The sequence below is a fragment of the Erinaceus europaeus genome, chromosome 3 (genome assembly GCF_950295315.1).
Source record: "Erinaceus europaeus chromosome 3, mEriEur2.1, whole genome shotgun sequence".
In the NCBI taxonomy this organism is placed as follows: domain Eukaryota; kingdom Metazoa; phylum Chordata; class Mammalia; order Eulipotyphla; family Erinaceidae; genus Erinaceus; species Erinaceus europaeus.
The window spans coordinates 118,818,895-118,843,960 of NC_080164.1; the positions used below are offsets into that span (position 1 = coordinate 118,818,895).

A 25,066-nucleotide genomic window follows, 5' to 3' on the forward strand; every position below is an offset into this window, starting at 1 on the left:
AGAAAGAGAATATGGACAGAAACATCAAAGAATAGATCTAAACAGCCAACAGAAATATGGGAAAAAATGCTCAAAGTCACTCATTATCAGAAAAATGCAAATAAAGACAGCAGTAAGAAACCACGCTTTACTCCTGTGAAAATATCATACATCAGAAAGGACAGTAACAACAAATGTTGGAGAGGTTGTGGAGGCAAAGGAAACTTCTTTATTTCTGGTGGTAATGTAAACTGGTCCAACCCCTGTACACAGCAGTCTGAAGAACTCTCAAGAGGCTAGAAATGGACCTGCCGTATGACCCCACAATTCCTCTCCTAGGAGTCCAGTGCTTTATCCACTATGTTAATCACAGACGGTGCACAGTATCTTTTTTAAAGTTCAAAAAATTCACAGTTATTTCTGCCAAATCAAAAGTGTATTCTTTTTTCTTTTTAAGAGAAAGAATCGTCAAATCAAGCTTAACTTTGCAGACATTCATTTAGCTTCTTGAGGGTCTACAAAAGACCCATTTAAATGTAAAATGCTCTTAGATGAACCTACAAGGCATAATGCATGACTTATTCTTCTATTCTATGCAAACATTTTTTGCACTATTACTACTACCACTACTACTTCGTCTACTACTACCACCACCATCATCATCACCACCACCCAGCCTCAGGCCAGAGGCAAGTAATCCATTCTGTTCAAGAGTGAAGACAAATAAGTCACATCAGAGAAGCCAAACAGCTGGTCAAATATTTCCTGAAATTATCACAACAGCACTCTCAATTACATCTAGGATCAACTACATATGTAACATAACCAGGATGTATGACCAGGTCTTCCAGGCTGCAAATAAATCTCATGTTCCTTTTAAAATGCCAAATAGAAAACTGCATGGGGGTGTTTCCCACCTCCCCCCTCAAAAAAAAAAAATCAAGCATAACCTATGTGGGAGGATACTGGTACCAAACAGCAAACTAGACATTACAGAGAAGACAGGTGGGATGGCTGTGCAGCTTGGACTTGCAGAACACTTTCTCCTTTATCACATGAGAAAAAGGACCACATAGTCATAAGCAAGGTCCTGGGTTTAAGCTCCTACACCACATGGGAACACCCCATGACACTGAGGGAGCTCTATGGATGGTGCAGCTGTTAGTGCTGTGGTGTTTCACCCTCTGCCCCGACCCCTTTGGATAGGACAGAAAGAAACTGAGAAGGGAAGAGGACATAGAGAGCGAGAAAGTGAGACACCCGCAAAACCTCTTCGCTGCTTGTGAAGTGTATCCCTAGCAGGCGGGGAGTGAGGGCTTAAACCCATATCGTTGCACTGGTCCTTGTGCATAGTCCCTTGTGCGCTTAACGAGGTAAACCACTGCCCAGCCATCTCCCTCCTCTCTCTCTCTCTCTCTCTCTCTCTCTCTCTCTCTCTCTGAAATAAATCATGAAGGAGACAGAACTGGGGAGGATGCTTAGCAGTGGTGTCCAGCATGCCCAAGGCCCTGATTCTCTCCTTGTGCCACCAAGAGATGATGGCAAATCTGGCAGAATGGTGCTGTGGCACCTCACATTGCATGTTTGCAGTTCTACCCTGCTTCTTTCAGAAACAGGAAGTTCCGGATGGGCAGTAAATGGAAAGCTCAGCATTTCCCACGAAAATCCCAATTCTGAGGGAACTCTTTGGAGAAACAGAGTGAGAAAGATGGCTTTGAGAAATAAGTCAGCATCCTGTTTGCCACCAGGCTGCTACACACTTCAAGGTTAAGACACAGACAGAGGCGCAGGGGACACTGAGCAGAGAGGCATGCAGCCAGAGGTGCAACTGAGAAAGTTCAGGCTGTGAGGCAAGGGCACCATCTACTGACCATTCTGGGCCCACGTGCCAAAGCCTGCTCAGAGACTTGTAAGCCTTCTAAGATGCCATAACAACCTACAGCAAACAGCTCTTTCTGGAAGGGGAAAAAAAATCTGAAAATCTAATTTAAAAGTCATTCTGGTGTGGTGAAGCCCTGGTGATAAATATATAGTTAAAGTGATTATGAATATTTCAGATTTACTATCTGTGTGGAGCAAACAAAATGTCCCCAGCGTAAATACCAACTTGTGGTGCAAATATGTAGCATATATCTGCACTTCTGCACAATGAAATAAAAAAAAATTAAATTACAGCTCTCTACATTATAATGATGGATGAAACTTGGCTATAGTACAACTGCTGTACAGCACCATCAGCATTACTTTAGAAAGTTATGAATTCTAGTCTCAGGAGCACACACATACTCCCTCCCCATGGATTTGACTCCGCTGATCGCTTGTGTTTTAACAACCAGAAGTTTCTATAGTCAAGGGCTCGCAGACTCATCAGCTGAGCTTTTTTCACCACTTTCTGCAACAAAGCCAATGCAGAAATGCAGCCAGGAAAAAAAAAAAAAACTAAATGAAAACAAGAATAGGGGCTAGGTGGCAGTGCATCTGGTTGAGTGCACATGCTACTTAGAGCAAGGACCCTGGTTCAAGACCCTGGTGCCCACCTGCAGGAGGAAAAGCTTTAGAAGAGATGAAGCTGGGTTGCAAGTGTCTCTCTTTCTCTTCTCTAGCTCCCCTGCTCACTCAGTTTCTCTCTATCCAGTAAAGTAGACACATGATATATAGTTTTCAATGAATGAAAAGCAAGAATATGGAAAATGCCCCCATGCTTCTCTGGTAGATAAATAACTGTTTATGAGACTAAGTGTTCATAAACTAGCAGTTATTTATTTATCTACCAGAACATTGCTCCACTCTGGCTTAAGGTGGTGCCTAGGGACTGAACCTGGGATGGAGAAGCTCCAGGTAGGAAAATATTTTTGCTTAACTGTTATGCTGTCTCCCGGGACCCCTAAAATCAATCGTTATTTTAATTCTTTCTCAATCCCGCCTCAAGGTGGAAAGGAGGTTTGAGCATGCTCTACATCAATCGGTTTGGGGAGTAGACCCAGTGTAGTCCTTCCTTCATGGGGGGGGGGGGCGCTGGGTTAAAGCACTGGCTGCCTCCACGCCTGGCTCATGCCCAGGTGAGCAGGACCTCCCGGTGAGAAACAAAGTGGCCCCCGCGAGCACCCCGGTACTCACGCACACGGCCAGCGCACCCGCACCCATCCTCGCAGATGCGCCGGGCCGGACCTGGCCGCACCCGATGGCCACAGCTCAGCTTGGCTCCGCACAGGCCCCTCAGAAGCGCGGGGCGGGATGGGGGTACGGCACCCACGCCGCCCGCAGGAACGCCCAGAGTTGAAACTCGATCCTGAGCCGCTGGATTGGCCAGTCCAGGGATCACATGACCTGGGCCCTTGTCCCTGCCCTTGTCCCTACCCAGCCGCCGGGGGATGGGGAGGCTGCAGGGACGGCCCTCAAAAAGGGGGGTGCAGCTCGCCCACTTGTTGCTGAGGCTCTTTTGAGAAAAAGCCACCTACCGGCAACCAAGTGTACTGGTGCAAGCTTGCAGCCCTCTGACACCGGGAAAGACAGCGGGGGGTGGGGGGGGTGGGGGGGATGTCACCTTGGGGGCTGAGGGCATAGAGTCTTGGTAGTGGGAGTGGCATAGAACTATACCCATTAGCTTACAATCTTGTAAAACACTAAAAAATAAATTTGGGGAAAAAAAAGCCTGCATAAAAGCCCTGTGTATACTGTTTACTGTCATTGGTGCCTGGAAACCTGTGAAAGTCTGACAAGATAGACCAAGGCTGAGGCACATTTGGTTTAGCACATATATTGCCATGAGCAAGGACTGGGTTCTAATGCCAAAAAAAGGTCCTATGGCCAACTTTATATGATGCCCAGGGAGGCCATATGTAAGCGTCTCCAAAGCATTACAGCAAGAACATTTGGGGGTCACTACATTCTCAGATATCAATTAGAAAGATGTGGGAGGTTATACTCCTTAGAGCCCACACATTATCATGTGCAAGCTCTCAGGTTCAAGCCCCCAGTCTCCACTTGCAAGAGGGGAAGCTTCACAGTGGCAGAGCAGCTCCAAAGGCCTCTCTCTCCTTCTCTGTCTCTATCTTCCTCTTTGTCTTTCACCCTTCATCAGAATAGAAAGGAAAAGGAAAAAAAATGGCTTCTGGAGTCAGTGGAGAAGTGCAGTCACCAAGGTTTGACATTAGCCCTAGTTGGGGGGTGGGGGATACCCAACATACTATTTTCAGGTTTTCACACTAGTTACCTAACACAAACTCACCACAATTATATCCCCCCCCAAAAAAAAGTTTATTAAAATCATCTGTTTGAAGGCACTACCATCTCGTTATATCTGAATGTCTGTGAAACACACTTGCCTGTGAGAAGAGGTATTTTGAGGAAATCAAGGGAAATGGAACTGTGTTCCCGGTTAGAAGCCGCAAGAAGAAGGGGCTACAAAGGACAAGCTGGAGAATTCAGCAGAAGCAGGCAGGGTGTGAGTGGAACACAGCTGAGGGACCTGGGGGCAAGGCTCCTTGTAAAGATCATGGGTCAGAGTGACCCCAGTGGACTAGGTGTGTGTGTAGGGGGAGTGGAGGGTGGGGACAGCTCCTTTTTATTGAAGAGGAATGATTAACCTGGAAGATGGCACTGTTTGAATGTTCTTTACAAAGATCCGTGAAAAGAGGGCAGCTTTTAGAAAGGTGATATAAAACTAGCATGAAAGTGTACTTTATTCCCCACATAATCGGCCTTCCAGAGACAGCAAAAACTGACTAGTGGGACTGGGGGGGGGGGAAGCAAGTCTGTGTCAAAAGCCACTTGCACCCACACAAAAAAGTGGAGAGCACAGATTTTCCAGATTTTTCGATTTTGAGATCTCAACAGCTCTGGGGGAGTCAGCAGGCTCTCTCTTTCTCTCGTGCAGGACGCATGCTGACCTCAGCAGCTCTGCAAACATTCTAGCAACTAAAGGACAAGTCTTTTGAGCCTGTTTTGAGTTAGGGAAACACGGCTAGACATGAAAGGTGGAGTCCCCTACAGGACCCCACTGCCTGGGTGCGCAGAGATCGGGGATCAGCACTCCTCCAGCTGCACCCAGTCCACCGAACTAAGCACGTGGGTGCTGCGGGGTGCCAGCCTGGCTCGTCGCCCCCACCCAGTCACAGAGGAGCCCAGGACATCTGCTCCAGGAACGCAGCCCTGTCCTTCGCACCAGCCTCTGGGTCTTCGGGATGCCCTGGGACCTCGCCCGCCTTCGGTTTGCATCCCACCTGAAAGTGGTGGAAGTTCGGGCATAGAGAGACAGGCCTTGATGGGGTGCGTCTGCACTGCCCACTGCAGGCCTGGGAAGCCACCGCCACCAGGAGCAGCAGGATCCCAGGGTAACCAGGGCGGTGACTCCTGATGCCTCCGCCCCGCCCCTGCCCTCCCACACGGTCCCACCACTTTCCAGAAACCCCGCCCCTGGGCAGCGCGCATTCGTCCACACAGGCCGATCTCTCCCCGCCCTCTGTGTGGAGTCCCCGCCCCCAAACAGCCTTTACTCAATGGAATAGTCCCCGCCCCTTACGCCCTTCCCCCGGAGTCCCCGCCCTCTCCGTAGAAGCCCCGCCGTCTTAGCGGAGGCCCAACCCCAGAGACTGGGCGCGTACGGCCGCGCAGGCCCCGCCCCTCCCTTTTAGCGGAAACCCCGCCCCATAAGCAAAAATCACGTCCCGGAGAGCGATTGCTCTCCCGCACAGGCCCCGCCTCTGCCTCACTCTCAGCGGAATCCCCGCCCCCTTGCAAAGACCACACCCCAGAGAGCGCGCGCCCTCCCGCGCAGGCTCCGCCCCCGGCCCGACAGCACGTTCCTGCGGGGGCGCGCGCGTGCTCCCTAATCCCCCGCCTTCCGGCTCCGGCTCCGGCTCCGGCCCCGATCAACCCGGCCGCGGCCGCAGCGCCCCGCTGCTCGCCGCCTCCCGGAGCCTCCACTCGCTCTCGGCGCGGTACGGCCGCCCCTCAGCCCGGCGGGAGGAAGGCGATGCCCCCGGCCGGCGACCCGGCGTCCCCCGCGCCCCGCGGGCACTCGCTAGCCGGCCGGCCGCGGCGGTGACTCCTGGTGCCGGCGCCCGCGGAGCAAGCCGGCTCAACCGCGGGACAGGCCTCGGCCGCCCGCCGGGCTCAGGAGGTAGGCACCCCGGGCCCCCGAGTGTTGCCGGCGGGGGTCTGCCGCCTTGCACCCCGACGCTGAGCCGCACGTGTGTTTGGTGTTTCCCGTAGGTCTCCGGAGCGAGTCCCCGACGCCCCCAGGAGCCTCCGCGCCGCCCTCGGCAGGACCCGCCTCCACCGGGACTGGCGTCGCCTCCTCGCAGAGCCCCGCACCCACCCGCACCGCGGGGCCCGCCCCCCACGCCGGGACAGCCCTTCTCGCCCTTCTGCGCCCCTCCCCGCGGCCAGCCCCTCAGGTCTAAGTTTGTGTCGCCGCCACCAGGTGCCAAGGTTCCTTCCCACCTCGCTCGCCCTGCACCCACCCGCACTGGCTGTGATCTCTCGGCCCCTGCAGCTGCCCCCGGTCCGCGAGGGGCCCCCCACCCGGCGCGGCCCTGCGGACCACACGGGGGGGGGGGCTGTGTTTTCCCCTGACGACTCCCTTGATGTCACGGCTGCAAGTTCTCTCCTGACTTACAACTACCTACCAGCACCCTCCCCTGCTTTTGCGAGGTACCCTCCGCCCCGCCCCCCAGTCTCAGGCTCATTAGCCAAGAATCGCCTCTGTCACGCAGGCGGGGGGAGTCGAGGATGCCATAGAACTGCTGGCAGGGGGGCTGTGCACATTGCAGTACTGTTTGCAATCTCCATAGAGACAGCAGTTCTTGAAAAGACCCTAAAGTAAGTGAGGAGAGAGAGAGGAAGAGATGAGGATCACATATCCACCGGGCTTCTAGGGACGCAAAGAAGAGATCTCAGGACTTTCCAGCCTCATTGTGTTCAGATCTAGCTTGCTAAGTATCTTGTCCTAGCGCCGCCTAAAGCATCGGGCACTTAAAATGTTAGGGAAACGGAAGAGGGTGGTATTGACAATTAAGGACAAGCTTGACATTATTAAGAAACTAGAGGAGGGTATTTCTTTCAAGAAGCTTTCCATTGTGTATGGGATTGGTGAATCCACAGTTCGTGACATTAAAAAGAACAGAGAAAGGATAATAAATTATGCAAACAGTTCAGATCCTACAAGTGGGGTATCGAAACGTAAATCTATGAAGTCTTCAACATATGAGGAACTCGATAGAGTTATGATAGAGTGGTTTAACCAGCAGAAGACAGATGGGGTTCCAGTGTCCGGAACCATTTGTGCAAAACAAGCCAAATTCTTTTTTGATGCTTTAGGGATGGAAGGTGATTTCAATGCTTCATCTGGCTGGCTAACTCGCTTTAAGCAGCGCCATGGTATCCCAAAGGCAGCCGGCAAAGGAACCAAATTAAAAGGAGATGAAACTGCTGCCAGTGAATTTTGTGGCAACTTTCAGGAATTTGTTGAGAGAGAAAACCTGCAGCCAGAGCAAATTTATGGTGCTGATCAAACTGGATTGTTCTGGAAATGCCTACCCTCAAGGACATTAGCTTTTGATGCTGAGCAAAATACTTCTAGTTATAGGTCAAGCAGAGAGAGGATCATTATTATGTGTTGTGCAAATGCCACGGGTTTGCACAAACTTAGTCTTTGTGTTGTGGGAAAAGCAAAAAGACCCCGTGCCTTCAAAGGAGCTGATCTGGCAAACCTCCCAGTCACTTATTTCAGTCAAAAAAGTGCATGGATAGAACATTCCATTTTAAGACAGTGGTTTGAGAAGTGCTTTGTGCCTCAGGTACAGAAGCATTTGAAATCCAAGGGGCTTCTAGAAAAAGCAGTGCTGCTTTTGGATTTCCCCACCGCACACCCAGATGAAGAATTGTTGAGTTCAGGGGACGGCAGGATAACTGTCAAGTATTTGCCACCAAACGTCACAAGCCTCATTCAACCTATGAGTCAGGGGGTTCTGGCTACAGTAAAAAGATACTATCGCACAGGACTCCTCCAGAAATACATGAATGAAGGAACGGACCCAAAAATGTTTTGGAAGAACTTGACGGTGTTGGATGCAATTTATGAAGTTTCGAGAGCTTGGAACATGGTAAAATCAAGCACCATAACCAAAGCATGGAGAAACCTCTTCCCTGACAATGAAGAGAGTTCAGGCATGAGCATTGATGAAGGAGCCATTTTAGCTGCTAACCTAGCAACAGTTTTACAGAATACTGAGGACTGTGAGCCCGTGCACATTGAGAATATCGACCAGTGGCTTGAATCTCGGAGTAGCGCCTCAAGCTGTCAGGTGCCAGCTGATAGTAAGGCCACTGAGATCCAGACCAGGCTTGTTGAGCAGAAGCCTTCCAATAAGATGAAAAAGCCAGAACTGAATCCAGAAAAGTACATCAGCCATAAATCTGCACTTGAATGGACAGAGAATTTGCTAGATTACTTAGAACAACAAGATGATATGCTTCTGTCTGATAAACTGGTGTTACGGAGGCTTCGAACAATAATACGAAGAAAGCAGAAGATCCAGAATAACAAAAGTCATCAATAGTGCTCTAAGTATTTATATCCTCGTGATATTTGTCTGCAGTGGAGCTTAATTATCATGTTTGAAGTGATGTGGATTCCAGGACTAAGTAAGTTTTATAAGTGATTTTGGAATTAGGTGACATTTTGGATTACTTAAATTACTGCTTTAATATCACCTCTAGTAAGTGAACATTGACTTGTCTATTTCTGACTAGGTCATAAGCTATCGGAGGCCAGGGATCTTTTGTCTGTCTTGTGCCTGGATTTCACTGTCTGTTGAAGGACCTTGCATACTAAAGGCAATCAATAAATACTATTAAAATTAAACTTGATGATTTTCTCTAAGCTTCACTTGTTAAATTGACATATGTTGAAGGTAGCTTTCCATATCCATGATTTTTGCTTCTGACAAAACACTTAGCAATTCAACAAAAGGGTTATTCTTGTAATATTCCACTGTGAAGGCAGGGAACTGAAGTAAGAGACCATCCCTTAAATGTGGCACCTGGCACCAGCAGTAGCTAAGGATCAACCATTCCACTGTCTATCTCTGAGTATAATGAGCACAGGAATGCAACAGAAATGTGCAGGGGAAGGTCTTGCACTTCATTTTTAGTCCATCTGATCATAGCAGGTGTTCCTTCAGAAAGAAGGCCATCCCTGTTTCAGAAAAATAGGCCTTACTCTCCAAAGCAATGCCATTAGAAGAGGCAAGAGTGGTCAGAATTAATTCTCATTAACAGCTAAGTCAACCATTTTTCTCTGATAAACTATTTGGGACTTATGTAGTCCTTTAAAACCTGCAAAGGGGGCTGGGTGGTGGTGGTGCACTTGGTTGAATGCACATGTTACAGTGCACAAGAGTCTAGGTTGGAGCCCCCCAGTCCTCACTTGTAGGGGGAAAGCTTCCTGAGTGGTGAAGCAGGTCTTCAGGTGTCTCTGTCTCTCTATCTCCTCAATTTCTCACAGTCTTTCCAATAAACAAAGATAATTTTTAAAAAATTTTAAGACTTAAAAAAGAAACCTACCAAGTACATCATTTGCTTCCATATAGCCTCCCATCCAATACTGAAGATAAAAGTGTATGTTACATGAAACTTGGGGGTGGGGGCTGGTATTCCATGAAGAAAGGGCTACCATTAGAAACTGAGTAAGAATTGCACTATGGAAGAGTATGGGCTGCTGAGTGACCAGACATCAGTAAACTAGGAATTGTGTCTTAACAGTTTTTGTGAGGCATGGTTAACATACATGGGCTTTAAATAGCAGGCCTGGAATAGGGACTGGCTCAGAAGAAACCCTCTGGCCGTCAGCCACTGGGATTGATTTGCAGAAGTGCTGAGCAGGTGACTCAGCTGCACTGGGCTGCATTGGGAAAGCCCCTCAGGGGAAGCCAGATAAGAGGCAAGTGGCTAGGCTCAACTGCAAGACAGTCATTTATTTCTGTGAAAATTGAAAGATGAAGCCAATTTAGAAATAGTTTATTGGCCATGGGTTGAGCTTAGTAAAGTAGCTGGGGACATTTAAGGCTGGATTACAGAAAGGAGTAAGGTTTGTTGCCTCAATAAATAGATTCTGACCTGATTCAGAGAGAATCTATATTAAAGTAGATGAAACACCATTAAGCCAGAGACTTGTGATATTTTATCAGACTAGAGGCATACCGAATCAGTAGAAAATCAAGGAAAACCCAAGAGATGATTACTTGGTCATGGGAGTGGGAGTATCATAATTAGGCACAGCCACACTCAGGGAGCTTCCTCCTGATTTAACTTGGAATTTTAAAGTCCCTAGTTAACGGTCATTTGTTCACGAGGTAACCATTAAAACCATTATTTTTTTAAAATAATAATAAGGTAACCATTATTTTTAAAAATAATTTTCAAAAGTAATAATTATATATAATATAAAAAATATAATATATAAAATGTAAAATAAATATATAAAATATATATAATATATAATAATTTTCAAAAGTAATATGTTTTCTTTTTCCAGAGTAGCTAGACTCAGACTGACCTGACGGAGAGGGGAAACACCACAGCACCAGAGCTTCCTCCAGTGCCACAGTGCTCCCCATGTGGTGTCAGGTCTCACACCAGGGGCACCTACATAACAAGGCAGGCATCCTACCTGGTGAACTGTCTCTCTGGCCTCAATCCACTTTTTAAAAAAAGTTTTGTATTATCTTTATTTATTTATTGGATAGAGACAGCCAGAAATTGAGAGGAGGGAAGCTAGAGAGGGAGAGAGACAGACACCTGCAGACCTGTTTCACCACTCGCAAAGCTTTCCCCCTGCAGGTGGGGACTGGGGGCTCGAACCCGGGTCCTTGTGCACTGTAGCATGTGCGCTCAACCAGGTGTGCCACCACCCGGCCCCATCTTAATCCACTTTCTTTGGAAGAAATCTGTGCATCTTCATTGACACATCTCCCTTGTGGTAGAGTTCATTTTAATGACCAGGTAGACCGAGAAAATGAGACTTAAGTGTGAACAATTCCTGATACCACATGGCTTCCTGGAGACTAAAGGATTCTGACACCTGACAGTGATCGGAATTGACACGTAACTACTGCTTTGCATTTTTTTCCTGAGCGCTTTTTTTTAACAGAAGTGCTCCAATTTCCTTCAGTCATGACACTGAAATGGTTCAATGTCCTGTTTTATCATGAAAGCTGATAGGAGCTTTTTATTTGTCATTCTATAATTCAGTGGAATTCTAAAAATCCTTTCCAGTGTTGTACAACATATTAATCAAATCTTTTAGGAAGATACATCAAGTTTATTATCTTCATTAACAGCACACTCCTGATGCATATCTTAGTCCTAGAAACACAAAAATAAAGTGCTTTCACTTTGGATCACATACCTTAAAAATCCCCCAAATCCTGACATGTTAGTTAACTTTTTCCATTTTTTCAAAGGATGTGAAAAAGTAACAGAAGTGCATCTAGAAGAAATGTTGAGGGATACTAGCCAAAAGGAGACGGATGAGCACTGCCTGGTCTCATTCACAGATGGGGCTCTAAGACAGAGCAGACGGCAAGCAGAGTGAACCCTCAGTGAGCTGCAGTCTGTCGGTCACAGTGGGTCTGGGCACCCAGTGGTGAGGAGGAGTACTGTGTGTGTGGGGGGGCGGGGGGGCAGTCCACCGGTGGAACAAGGTAATGGTTTGGTGGTGGTAGAATGCAATGATGCCTGTATTGGGGAAATGTGGAAATGTACCCTTGTGACAATCCCGTAAATCATTGTCACTAAGGTGATAATGGTGTTGGAAAAAAAAAAAAAAGGTTATTAAATGGGAAATGAACAGAATTTAGACCAAAATGGAAAGTAACTAAGAGCATACTTTTAAAAAAGTTATGTACTGGGGTTGTTCACTATCTTGTTTTCAATTTCAGCAATAACAACTGACGAAAGACTTTAGAAAATACTATAAACTTAGCAGGCCCAGCTCAATAGCCACAAGCAATCCAAGAAGACTGACATGGAGGACTACATGTTGGTATTCCTTGTCCTGAGATTCCTTTTTGTTTTCAATTGAGCATCAGTTTGAGCTGTGTGGTCACTTCATCCTGAGGTTTCCGGACTCGGGGAGGATGGTGGTGGAGGAAGTGGTGCAGCTGATGCAGATCACAGCACAGCCACCCAGCTTCCAGACCCATGTACTGAAAGCCAGTACTAGGACTCGAACTCCAAGTTCATGGCCACCTATCACTTCAGGTGATACTTTTCAGGTTGGCCTATCCATACTGATAGCTTAAACAATAATAGTACAGAATCTCACGATCTAAAGTCACAGCACAAAATCAAAACTTTGGCGCGCTTTGAGAGAAACCAGGCTGAGCAGAACTGGCGTCACTGAATGCTCCTGCATTGCAGTGAAGGGCCAGCCCCTGTGCCTCCCTCACCCCTCACCTCCACATAGCCCTGGCAACTTTTCGGGCCTTTCTGAGTCTCGGTTTCATCATGCATGATGGCTGACAGGGCAAGGGGATGCGTTGCAGGTATTCATAGGTGCTGCCTGTCATGCAATCCCATGGCCAGTTCCTGAACGCCCCAGATTTCCCATCTGAGCCTGGAGAGCCACAGTTCTTTTGACAGTGCACTGTGTGGACCTCCAGGGGGCATAGACACCCCTGCTGGGATGAGAGACAGCAACGCTTAAGATGCCAGCACAGCGAGTGCTACCTCCAGTCTGGGCAGTCAGGGCTCAGAGACAAAGAGTTTTTCCAAATGGCCAAAGACAGGCATGTGAGATGGTACACTCTGAGGCCAAGAACAGAAATGCATCCCCCACCTGCGGGGGGTGGGGGGGGGTCGCTACACAAATGGTGAAGCAGGTCTGCAGGTGTCTCTCTTCCTCTCTCCTTCTCCCCCTCCTCTCTCTGTCCTATCCAATAAAAAATGAAAAAACAAACAACAACAAACAGATGCAAATATCCCAGCAGTGTGGACACAGGAGGACAGGCTTGGCCACAACAGAGAAGCAGGTGAGATCCAGTGAAATAGTTCACTTGAATAGTGTGCTGCTGTGCCATGTGCATGACCCAGGTTCAAGGTTGGCTCCCACTGCACTGAAGGAAGCTTTGGCACTGTGGTCTCTTTTATTTTCTCTGTCTCTATCCAAAAGGAGTGGGGAGCCAGGCCCTCTAGCCTGTCTGTCTGCCACACCTGTCTGGCCAGATAGGCAGGCCACGACCGTGGTGTGACAAAACAGTGCGGGTGACCTGGTTAGGGAACTGGACAGGGGCCTTACAAGCTCCTGTACGGAAGACCGTACCCAAGATAGGTGGTGGACAGAAGCCTGGATATTTGTGTGGACGGATCCCTGGGTCTCCCGGTTGGCGGAAAGGCCTTGGAGGGCTAGGTGGACTTGGTTTCGCTTCTGAAAGCTTACTGTTGTTGTTTATCATGCTTTATGCAGGCCACCCAGGGAATGTCCAGGAGACTCCGGAGACGCTTACAGTGCAACCCCCCAAGTCTAGTCTGGACATTCCAGATGGGACCCCACTGGATGAAAAGCCCCTTACAACAGTAAATCCCAGCACTTCAAGCCCCAATGACTTGGCTATCCAGGTTGAGCAAGGACTGAGCACTATTCTCAGAAATATTACATTCAATCATACAGACAATGGTCCTTTAGCTTTCCCAGGAAACATGTTACATAGCAACCCTGAAATGCACCTGCATATTGTCTTAGGTAGATTACAGGAAAGGGAGTTTGGCATAAGGATCAGAGCAAGACGCCGTGTTCCCACTAGTGCCTCCCCTATTCTGGGTATTAAGGTCCAGTGCTTGGAAGGAGAAAGAATAGCCCTTTGGATAAATGAGAGCAGTGAAAGCATTTAGTTCTTACTGATAAATTGACTTTTGTCTGAAACCAAAGGGACGTGGTTAATAACCCATGAAAGAACAGTATGGCTGTGCTTTCGTTTTGATGGTAGTTGTATGCCTTCAGTTCCTCCTGTCTGTGTTACTTATAAAAAATGTACCCTGCGTACTTTGTGGTCAACTGACTTGGCCAGCTTTTGATTTATGCTTCTTTGTTATGCTATTATAAAAAGAATCTCTATATCAGTAAAAGATTGCAGCAGCATTGAAACTCATGTGTCTCAGTGTTGTCTGTCGCGCCGAATCCACCTCCCACCTATAAGTCTCATTCTCCCTGGATCGGCCTGCTGAGCCCCCAGTTGGGTGGTCGGCGGCATCTGTCATTCCACTGACAAGTCCAGGGACCTGAAACTCACAGGGTATGTGTGATTCCAGAGAATATCCATCAGGCTCACAACTGATTTGCTCATTGGCCTCCCAGTTCCCTCAGGTTGTCTTGGAATAGCCATTACAATGCACTTTTGACTCTCAAGTGACCTGGCTTAGAAGATCAGTCAGTTTCCCTGCCAATGACTCAGAGAATTGAGAGAGTTTGCTCAAGGGCAGACAGTTTCCAGGGGCGAAAAAGGTAGTTGCAGTTGTATATCTCCATCCTAGGTTGTGAGGCCTGGGGCCCCAGGACTTGGGCACCCTCTGGACCATTACGTCTGAGGCTGGGCTGTGCTGTCCACCCTTTACCCCAGAGCTCAGCATGACTCCATGCAGGTGAGGGACCCCTGTCTCACTGGAGGACTAGTTGTGTCCCTGTAACAATGCTGGGCAACCCCCACTTCAGTGTGTCTTTTGTGATCTGCAATGTTCTGTGAAGGGTACTCTGCAAGATTCCAAGGGAGCTCCCAAACGCAGCCAGCAGAGACCTTGGCAAATGCTCTTGGTCTACGAGGGCAGCAGACACACACTTGCAGCAAGCTGTGATCCTTCGTTTCCTGTGAGCATCCAGACTACAGGAATCCAGGAGGCAGTCAACCAGGTCCACCTCAAGCAAGGGTCAGCACCCCCAAACACAAGGGGACTATGCGATTCTAGAGAAGCTTCCAGCAGTTTTATTCTCCAATTGGCTGAATATTCACCAGGCTCAGAAAATCCTTTGGTAAAGGCATTCTTTCATTTCTCTTCTGATCAAAAGATCAGCCTAGACCTGGAATCCAGAGTCAGCCATGTCCCCACATGTAAGCCACGCCTTCCTTTGTGGAAAGCACCTGTTTGGGACGTTGTCCAGCCCACCTGCAGTCCCTACAGCCTACCCCACCACCTCCACTGCCTCCTGTGTCGGGTCACCTCCTGTGTCGGGTCACCTCGAGTCTGCCTGACTTATGAGTCCATATCAAGGTCAGAGCTGTTTAGTGTAATCAGGATTTCCAGAAACAAAAGGTATGAGAAAAGCATAATATAGTGTGTAAGACAGAGGGCCTTCTTCCCCTGTGGCCAGTCCAAAGATGGAGGTGAATGCTCAGTGTAGTTCTTTGAGCTTTAGGTGCGATCTGTGAATATCTTCAGAACTTTGAACACAGATCTTTGGGGATCTTTCACTGTGATTGCATAATGATATTATCAGCTGTTACAGTAACTAATTAATGCATGGTATGATGTTAGAGCTTCTAATAAGATAATATTTTAGTATGAATAAAAAAATCCCTGCAGGGGAGTCGCTTCACAGGCGACGGGTGAAGCAGGTCTGCAGGTGTCTATCTTTCTCTCCCCCTCTCTGTCTTCCCCTCCTCTCTCCATTTCTCTCAGTCCTAGCCAACAATGAACAACATCAACAATGGCAATAATAATAACCACAATGAGGCTACAACAACAAGGGCAGCAAAAGGGGGAAAAAATGGCCTCCAGGAGCAGTGGATTCATGGTGCAGGCATTGAGCCCAGTAATAACCCTGGAGGAAAAAAAAAAAAATCAGTGAAATTTTGGAAGTCAACTTTTTTTTTGTCAACAGGATTATTTCTTGGGCTTTGGTGCCAATGCTATAAGTCTCCTGGTGGCCATTTTTTCCTTTTTTTTTTTTATTCTGTTTGATAAGACAGAGAGGGGAAAAGACAGACACTTGTACACCTGCTTCACTGCTCATGAAGTATATCCCTACATATGGGGAGCTGGGGCTCCAGCCCCAGTTTTTGCACCTGGTAATGTGTGCACTCAACTGTGTGCAGCATCACATGGCCTCCAGATTGTTACTTTAATTTTTTATTAGTGATCTAGGGGTACAGTTCCACACAGTTCACACTAACAAAATTCTGTGTTCCATCCTCTCCATTGGAAACTTCCCTATTCTATATCCCTCTGGGAGTATGAACCAGAATTCTTTATGGGGTGCAGAAGGTGGAAGGTCTGGCTTCTGTAATTGCTTCTCTGCTGGACATGGGCATTGGGAGGTGGATCCATACTCCTCGTCTTTTTCTCCCTTCCCCTAGCTGGGTAGGCCTCTGAAGAAGTGAGGCTCTGGGACACATTCACTGTTGAGTCATCTGCCCAAGGAAGTCAAGATGGCATCATACTTAAGTCTGTAACTTGGGGGCTGAAAGGCAGTAAGATGTAAAACAGGATAAATTGTTCAATCAACAGGAAACCAAAGGTAGAAATAGAGCAGATGAAATTGGGGGTCTTTGTGTAGAAAGAAGCTAGGAAGTCCATCTTAGGTATGTTCAAAGGGAACCATGACTTCAGTAATTTTTTAAGTCAGAAGAGGCTTAGCCTCATTAATCTGTGAATTTGACTCTATCAAAGGTGCTTTTGTTCTCAGAAGGAATCTTAACTGCTGACCTTGTAACCACTTCACATTGATATGTATTCTAAGACTAGCAAATGACACCTGATTTTCCCCCCTATGTTTGAGAATGTACTGATCTGTTCTGATTTATCTACAAAGGAAACACAATTACCAGTTGGCCTAAAAAAAAAGGCAAAATCGGTAGTTGGGTGGTAGCGCAATGGGTTAACCACAGGTGGCGCAAAGCGCAAGGACTGGTATAAGGATCCTGGTTTGAGCCCCCAGCTCCCCACCTCGGGAGTTGCTTCACAAGCAGTGAAGCAGGTGTGCAGGTGTCTCTCTTTCACTCCCCCCTCTATCTTCCCCTCCTCTCTCCATTTCTCTCCGTCCTACCCTACAACGATGACATTAATAACAACAACAATAAAACAACAAGGGTAATACAATGGAATAAATAAATAATAAAGCAAACCAAACAAACAAGCAAAAAAAAAAATTCTAAAAAAAAAAGGCAAAATGAACTAAAGCAAACTTTTCCCCATCTATTGAAGCTATTAATTTTTAAAAGGTAACAGTAAGGCTTTAAATGTTCTAAAAATATTTTATTTTAAGCATCTTTAATGACAAACATCTGAGTTATAAGTATCTACATTTGGTATGCTTATGTAAAATGACAGAGAACCCAGATTTTTAAATGCTAATTTGGATTTTTTTTAGAGATACATATTTTTCACCCTTTTAAAAGATTTGTTTTATTGTAATGGGAGAGTGCTGAGAGAGAGAGAAAACAGAGCACCACTCTGGCACATGCTGTGCTGGGTGTAGAACCAGTAACCTCAGGTATGTAAATCCAGTGTTCCACCAGCTAAGCCATCTTCTCAGCTGCTTTTTTGTTGGGTAGTTACCACCTCCCCCTGGCTTCTGCTTAACCATATGCCTATATAGGGATTTTACTGATCCAAAGCTTTGGTCTATTTACATAAATCACTTTTACATAAAGCACTCCAGGGCATTGGTGGTTCTATGATAGGATTCTCTCCTGCTCCACCCCCTCCTTGTCACACACTGATCCCTTCTTTGTCACACCCTGATTTTCACCAGTCACTTTTCTCTCCACCCTCTCTATATCACATCCTGTTTCCACCCTACTTGGAGAGTATAAAAACAGCTGCTCTTCTGATTAAAGACACTTGGAAATTGCTTTCCGGCTCCGAGAGTTCCAGAGTGTATCTCCTGCGGAAGTTGGTGCAGCACGAGTTCCTGATCCCTCTCCCACACAGCAGCCTAGATCAGCTCCAGTTGAGTTCTCTCCAACCCAGAGAGCACTAGCTCGGGAAGAAGTACCCTCAGGCTATCCCGGCACAGTGTTCCACCAGCTAAGCCATCTTCTCAGCTGCTTTTTATTTACTTATATGAGCGAGACAGAAGAGGGGAGGCAGTAGAGGCAAGTCAGCTCACTGCTCAGCTCTGGTGTACACAGCTGTGCCTCAGGCGTGAAATCTCTACACTTTACCCCCTCCCTATCCCTCCTCTCCTTCCTTCCCCTGCTCCTCCTTTCTTTTTATGCTTTTTCTTTCTTTTTTTTTTCTTCAGTTTTTATTTTTTAGAGAGTGAGAGATAGAGAGAGGGAGGGAGGAAGGGAGAGAAAGGAGGAGGGAGGGAGAAACACAGAGGAGATGATACCTGCAGAACTGCTCCATTGCTTGTGAAACATTCCCCCTGCGACCCTGGGTCCTCACACATGGTAGGTAACACATATACTGTACTGGGTGACTCACCACCTGACTCGTGTTAAATTTCTTTCTTGATTAGTGACTCCATATAATTTCACTCTATTCTGAGTTCCCGGGGCGCATAGCTCCACATCCACAGTTGATATGTGCAGATCCTCACACCCCCACCAAGGCCCTAGACCCTCTCCTCCCTGGTAACCAGCACAGGCTGCTTGCTGAGTATTTCTGTCCAGACTTAAGAAGATTAACTCCCAACATTTGGAGAAATGTGTGTCCTTTATATTAGTAAGATAGTTCACGTGTGGCACATAAAACAGCTTGTTTTTCCATGAGTCCCCTCCATCCTCTACATATTTTCTGTATTATAAATTAGACCCATCAGTTAAGATGGCACAACATGTAATAACATTCCATGCATAAAACTGCTGTATTTCCTTGATTTTAAAGATGTACACGTTAATACTTGTGAAATTGGACACTTCTTATAATCACTGGCATCTAATAATTATAGTTGACAGCATTTTTTGGGGGGTCTTAATGACACTTAACATGATGTCTTTCAGAATCTATGAAATACAATGTGATTTTTATATAAATCTTACCTTCCTTTTGAAAACAGAATTTGAAATAATGGAGTCCACAAGAAGTCTCCATCTAATTCTGCTTAGTTATGAGAACAGAACAAAGCCTTGCTGTTCATGATAACTTGGATCTGATGGTATCATGCTAAGTATGAGCACATAGAGGCAAATGCTGTCTGGTTTCATTGACTCTAAAAGTAAAAAACAAACTGAACTAAGATGGTAAAGACAGAAACAGATCAGTGGCTAATGGAGAGGTGGAGGGGTGGTAGGATGGGCAAAAGGAGTATCAAGAAGTATAAAGCTTTTTAAATTTAAAAAAATTTTTTATTTATAAAAAGGAAACACTGAAGAAAACCATAGGATAAGAGGGGTACAATTTACACAATTCCCACCACCAGTACTCCATATCCCATTTCCTCCCCTGATAGCTTTCCTATTCTTTAACCCTCTGGGAGTATGGACCCAGGGTCATTATGGGGTGCAGAAGGTGGAAGGTCTGGCTTCTGTAATTGCTTCCCTGCTGAACATGGGCATTGGCAGGTCAAGCCATACTCCCAGCCTGCCTCTCTCTTTCCCTAGTGGGGTGGGGTTCTGGGGAAGCAGGGCTCCAGGACACGTTGGTGGGGTTGTCTGTCCAGGGAAGTCCGTTTGACATCATGATAGCATCTGGAACCTGGTGGCTGAAAAAAAAAGAGTTAACATATAGAGCCAAACAAATTGTTACTAATCATGAACCTAAAGGCTGGAATATTTCAGGTGAAGATTTGGGGTCTTTGTTTTGGAGGTAGCTAGTAGGCCTATTTTACCTATATTCCAAAGGGTTCATGACTATACTAGTTTTTTTTCCATAGTCTGACATCTGATATGCAGGTGAACCCAAGTTATTGTCTGGGGAGATGATGTCATGGCTGGAAAAAGGACCAGAAAGCTGAATCAGAAAAGAGAGTAGCTCCTAAATATGGGAAAGGTGTATATTGTTGACTGTAAACCCCTCAATTTGATGTGATCTGGGGCCCATATTCAGCTTAGTAGCCTATATGACTTCTGCATCCCTGTAGATCTGAGCTCACATTCTGTGGCCATGAGTAGAAACATTCCAAGCTGCCCCAATTTCAGGACCCATTTTCCTCAGGTGGATCATAGAGTATTATCCAGCCTCCCTGAGGAGGAGGGAATATTCTCTACCATTGTTAATCTACATTGAGGGCAGGGTCTTATGGGGGCCCCCAAAGGGGTCCATTGTGTTGTTGCTGATGGAGATGACCAGTGACAATGGAGAGAGGGATCTATTTGAGGTCTAGGTCCATCAGGTCTCTTTGGGAATCCCCGACTAGGGCCCCAGCTGATGGGGTGGCCTGATAGTGACTAAGGAGTCATCATTAAAGTATGCCAGTCTCTTGCCCTTATTCAGCTTTTGTTGTCCTTCCTTTGATAAGGTTAGCTTTGGAGTGAGTGAGGGAAGTATAGTGAGGAGGGGATCTAGGTCCAAGTAGGAACTATCTCATTAGGTACTTTATGATGTCTTTTTAGGTCTTTCTACTTACTTGCTTCATTTATTGACTCATTGCAGACTATTGTGCACTTTTGCTTTAAGGTATATATTTTGCCCTAATATATGTATACATGTGTACATATGCCCTATCTCATGGGACCTACAAACTTTCTTTTTTAAAAAAAATATTTTAATTTATTTATTATTGGATAGAGACGAGAGAAATTGAGAAGGGAGGGAGAGATAGAGAGGCAGAGACATACCAGCAGTCCTGCTTCACCTCTTTTTTTTTTTTTAAAGATTAAACTTTCTTTTTTAAAATATTTTATTTTATTTATTTATTCCCTTTTGTTGCCCTTATTGTTTTATTGTTGTAGTTATTATTGTTGTTGTCGTCGTTGTTGGATAGGACAGAGAGAAAGGGAGAGAGGAGGGGAAGACAGAGAGGGGGAGAGAAAGATAGACACCTGCAGACCTGCTTCACTGCCCGTGAAGCGAATCCTCTGCAGGTGGGGAGCCGGGGTTCGAACCGGGATCCTTCTGCCGGTCCTTGTGCTTTGCGCCACCTGCGCTTAACCCGCTGCGCTACAGCCCGACTCCCCCTGCTTCACCTCTTATGTCAAGCCTCTGGGACTTGAACCTGGATCCTTGTGCACTGTGATGTGAATGCTCAACCAAGTGCATCACTGCCTGGCCCCAGAAACATATTTTCCATTCAGAAGACAGACAAGCCAAAGAGATGTCATGTGTACCAGGAGAACCATAACCAAGAGTATTTCAGCGAGGGTTAAGAGCATAACGGCTATGCAAAGAGACTCTCACGCCCGAGGCCCCAAAGTCCCAGGTTTAATCCCCTGCACCACCATAAACCAGAGCTGACCAATGCTTTGGTTAAATAAATAACTAAATAAGATTCAAAAAAATAAAAAGTATTTCAAAGTTACTAAGAAAAATGGTAAATAGTCTTGTAATGATCCTTTTGTAGTTTATGCAAATGTCAAGTCATCATATTGTATTCATGAAATTAAAGCAACATATGCCAATTAATTTTTATAATTAATTTTAATTATAAAAATTAATTTAATTATAAAATTAATTTTAATTAATTTTACCACTACTAAATCATCATCTTTATAATGATTTAGTAGTAAAAGCATAACTATATACTACATATGAATATTCAAAATTTAAGGCAGTAAGAGGTTAATCTAGTTTTATTTCAAGAAGTCTTATTTCACTATTCTATTAACAAGCATGCAGCATTTGGTGCATAATAGCAGAAAAGGACTGGATACACCCTCTGTTGAAGGACTACAATTTTCTTTCTTTTTTTTTGCCTCCGGAGTTATTACCGGGGCTTGGTGCCTGCACCATGAATCCACTGCTCCTGGAGGCCTTTTTTTTTTTTATTCCCTTTTGTTGCTTTATTGTTGTAGTTATTATTATTGTTGTTGTCGTCATTGTTGGATAGGACAGAGAGAAATGGAGAGAGGAGGGCAAGACAGAGAGGAGGAGAGAAAGACAGACACCTGCAGACCTGCTTCACCACCTGTGAAGTGACTCCCCTGCAATTGGGGAGCCGGGGCTCGAACCGGGATCCTTATGCCAGTCCTTGTGCTTTGTGCCACCTGCGCTTAACCCGCTGCGTTACAGCCCGACTCCCCCTGGAGGCCATTTTTCCCCTTTTGTTACCCTGGTTGTTTTACCATCGTTGTGGTTATTATTATCGTTGTTATTGATATCATTGTTGTTGGGGAGGACAGAGAGAAACGGAGAGAGGAGGGAAAGGCAGAGAGGGGAGAGAAAGACAGACACCTGCAGACCTGTTTCACCACATGTGAAGCAACTCCCCTGCAGGTGGGGAGCTGGGGGCTTGAACCGGGATCCTTCCACCCATCCTTGCACTTCGCGCCACGTGCACTTAACCCACTGCGCTACCGCTCAACCCCCGGGTTACAACTTTCATAAATGCCAGAGGACCAGAGCTCACAAAGTTTCAAAAGCTAGAGGCAGAAGAAACGTCTGAAAGTGGAGCCAGACTTACTGGAATGATTCAGTATGTATAAGATACAAACATAACAGAGTATGGTTTATATAAAGAGAGGTATAGTGCTGGCAAGATAGCTCACCTGGATAGTGGACCTGCTTGGTCATGTGTGTGTCTCGGGCTCCAGCCAGTCCCCTGTAGCACTGGGGGAAGCTTTGGTGCTGTGGTGTGTCTGTGTCTCCGTCTCTCTCCCTGAAAAAGTCAGCCTGGAGCAGTGAAGCCACTGGTTGGTGATGTGCCCAGTAGAGCACACATATTACCATACTTGAAGACCCAGACCTGCAAAGGGGAAACTTCATGAGTGGTAGAGCCATGCTGCAGGTGTATCTCTTTTTCTTGTTCTCTATCTCTGTGTCTCTCCTCACCCTCATTTAAAACAATGAAAAAAAAAAAAGATCACAAGGAATGGTGGAATGATGTGCAAGCACCAAGCTCCAGTGATAGCCCTGGTAGCAACAACAATAAGATCATTTTAACAATGAATCATAAATTTTATTTAAATATATTAGCAATAGCCAGTCCTCCTAAATTCACATTACACTAGAGGAACTGGCATTAAATCTGATCCAAAGTGAAAAGGTACATTCCACAAGGCTTAAACACCACTACTTCTAAAAATAAAAATTATAAAATAAAATACTGGATTGTCAGCTTGAATTCTATCTATCTATCTCTCCTCTCTGTCTTCCAAAATCTCAGTTTAGGCCTTTTAGAGAAGCAGGATCAGAGTGAATTGGCAAGAGGCCCATGACTGTAATTCATACATTTATAGAAACAGTTCCTTTTCCTGACTTTGTAATGCAAAGGGTTAAACATCTACACTGAATAACCTTTAAAATCAAGTCATTTTGAAAAGGTACAATGTAATTTTGGAAAAGAGAAAGAGCAACTATGTTCACTTTAGTTATTTTTTAAAGATTTATTTACTTTTATGACAGATATAGGAATACCACTCAACTTTGGCATATGGTAGTGCCAGTAACTGTGGACCTTGGCATGCAAGGCCTGTGCTGTGATGCTCAGCTATCTGCTTCTTCTTCTTCTAGCGTTTGCTCTTCTTCCTTAGCCAGTCAACAGCGTCAGGTTGAGCCTGATGTAAAGTTTCAAGACCTCCTTTGAATCTGGAGAGGTGGCAGTCGTTGACTATGTGGGTCATAGTCTGTCTGTAGCCACAGGGGCAGATTGGGTTGTCTCTGGCTCCCCAGCGATGGATGCTCTCTAGTTATTTTCAAAACAATACATTGAAGCATTTTCCAAATAAAAAAGTAACAGTATAATTCCATCTCTGTGTAATTAGAAACAATATTTCCTAATTCTAGTGGTTTTCCTCTCATCTTGTTTTGCAGAACACTTTAGAATAATGATCACATTTCTCCCACATCATGTTTTCCCTTGAAAAGTAAGCTTAACTCTCTATTCATTATGCCACTTTGTAATGCAAATATAATGTAAATTCAGCCCTTCCTGCTTACCGAGGAGGAATTCAATTCTACACTCTATTGAGCAATAGACCAACACTACAGAGGAAAGCCTGGCTTAGTTATGGGCCATTGAAGACTCTAGTTGTGTTCTTGAAGTTTATCCTTGGGGCCAGCTTTCCTTGTAAGTCAGCCATCTGCATGCTTGTTCATCTCGTCATAGGAAGGAACTGTTGGGTTCCAAAGCCATCATTCTCACACCACCAAACCTCCCTCCCACCAATGTTTTCTCATTCCTGGTTGGCTCCTGTGACATGTGCACGTGGCCCGTGAGGGGGGTCTGCCTGCTGGCTGGCCACCTGGAGCTCTGGAACATTCCTGACAGCATTGCTGAGAACAGGAGAGAAGGTTTTCAAGTTAAACTGAAGCAAACATTGAATATTTTTGGAGCGTGTGCGGTGGCAAAAACCAGATGGTTTGAAGCAGGTATTGGTTGAAGTTGGCCCCAGAAGCAAAGTTTGATATCTTCTTGAGCTTTCAGATCTCCCACCTTCACACTTTCCCCTCCTATTTTCAGTTAACCTGCTGCTTACACATAACCCAAGATTTTAAAAATCAAGGATCATCATTAACATAGATTTGACTAGTTTCTGCCATGGCTGATCCAGTGAGCTTCAAGATTTCACTTTTCACTTTTTCATGTCAGTTAATACTGACCTTGGCATTTTAGAAGAAAGCAAGAAATAGCATTAATAGATATTTCATCATGTCATATTTGTGTGTGTTACTCAGTAGATTTACAATGATTGTAAAAATCCATTTGGAGCATTTAACTCGAAATATATAGGTCTCCTCTCTAGTGATAGCTTCTGGTGTTTATTTTACATTTTTGAGCCTGCAGTGTCAACTGGCTTATGGAGACTGGAAACAGACTATTCCACTTAGCCTCAGGAAAACCACAAGGAGACCCAAGAGGCAGTGGAGCAGTTACTCTGGACTCTGTGGACATGGGGTCCTTGGCTCCACATATGCCAGAGTGTTCTTCTGACCCTTGTATCAGATGAATCAATTAGATAAATGCAATCTTAAAAATATGCTACTCCAAATTTAGGGATTTATGAATGGAAAGCAGAAAGAATGTCATGAGCTTTCTGGCTCTTTTGCTCTC

General features: G+C 45.8%; 2 protein-coding genes and 1 long non-coding RNA gene across 3 annotated transcripts in view; 1 reads left to right on the plus strand and 2 right to left on the minus strand.

Annotated features, from left to right (window-relative positions):
- Positions 1 to 3,230, minus strand: part of FAM13A (family with sequence similarity 13 member A) — a 229,145-nt gene extending 225,915 nt beyond the window's left edge. The window contains exon 1 of the mRNA XM_060188451.1: positions 3,097 to 3,230. Coding sequence (XP_060044434.1) covers positions 3,097 to 3,123 — 27 coding nt within the window. The 5' untranslated portion in view covers positions 3,124 to 3,230. The remainder of the gene's footprint in view (positions 1 to 3,096) is intronic.
- A 2,548-nt stretch (positions 3,231 to 5,778) lies between these two features.
- On the plus strand, positions 5,779 to 8,850 carry TIGD2 (tigger transposable element derived 2). Its single transcript, XM_007530351.3, has 2 exons — positions 5,779 to 6,100; positions 6,193 to 8,850. Exon 2 carries the CDS (start codon positions 6,960 to 6,962, stop codon positions 8,538 to 8,540), a length of 1,581 nt encoding a protein of 526 aa, XP_007530413.1. The 5' UTR covers positions 5,779 to 6,100; positions 6,193 to 6,959; the 3' UTR covers positions 8,541 to 8,850.
- An 11,767-nt stretch (positions 8,851 to 20,617) lies between these two features.
- Positions 20,618 to 21,181, minus strand: LOC132537694 (uncharacterized). Its single transcript, XR_009549158.1, has 2 exons — positions 21,045 to 21,181; positions 20,618 to 20,713 (listed from the first exon to the last, which is right to left on the minus strand). It is a non-coding gene; the product is annotated as an uncharacterized LOC132537694 (long non-coding RNA).
- Positions 21,182 to 25,066: the final 3,885 nt, after the last annotated feature.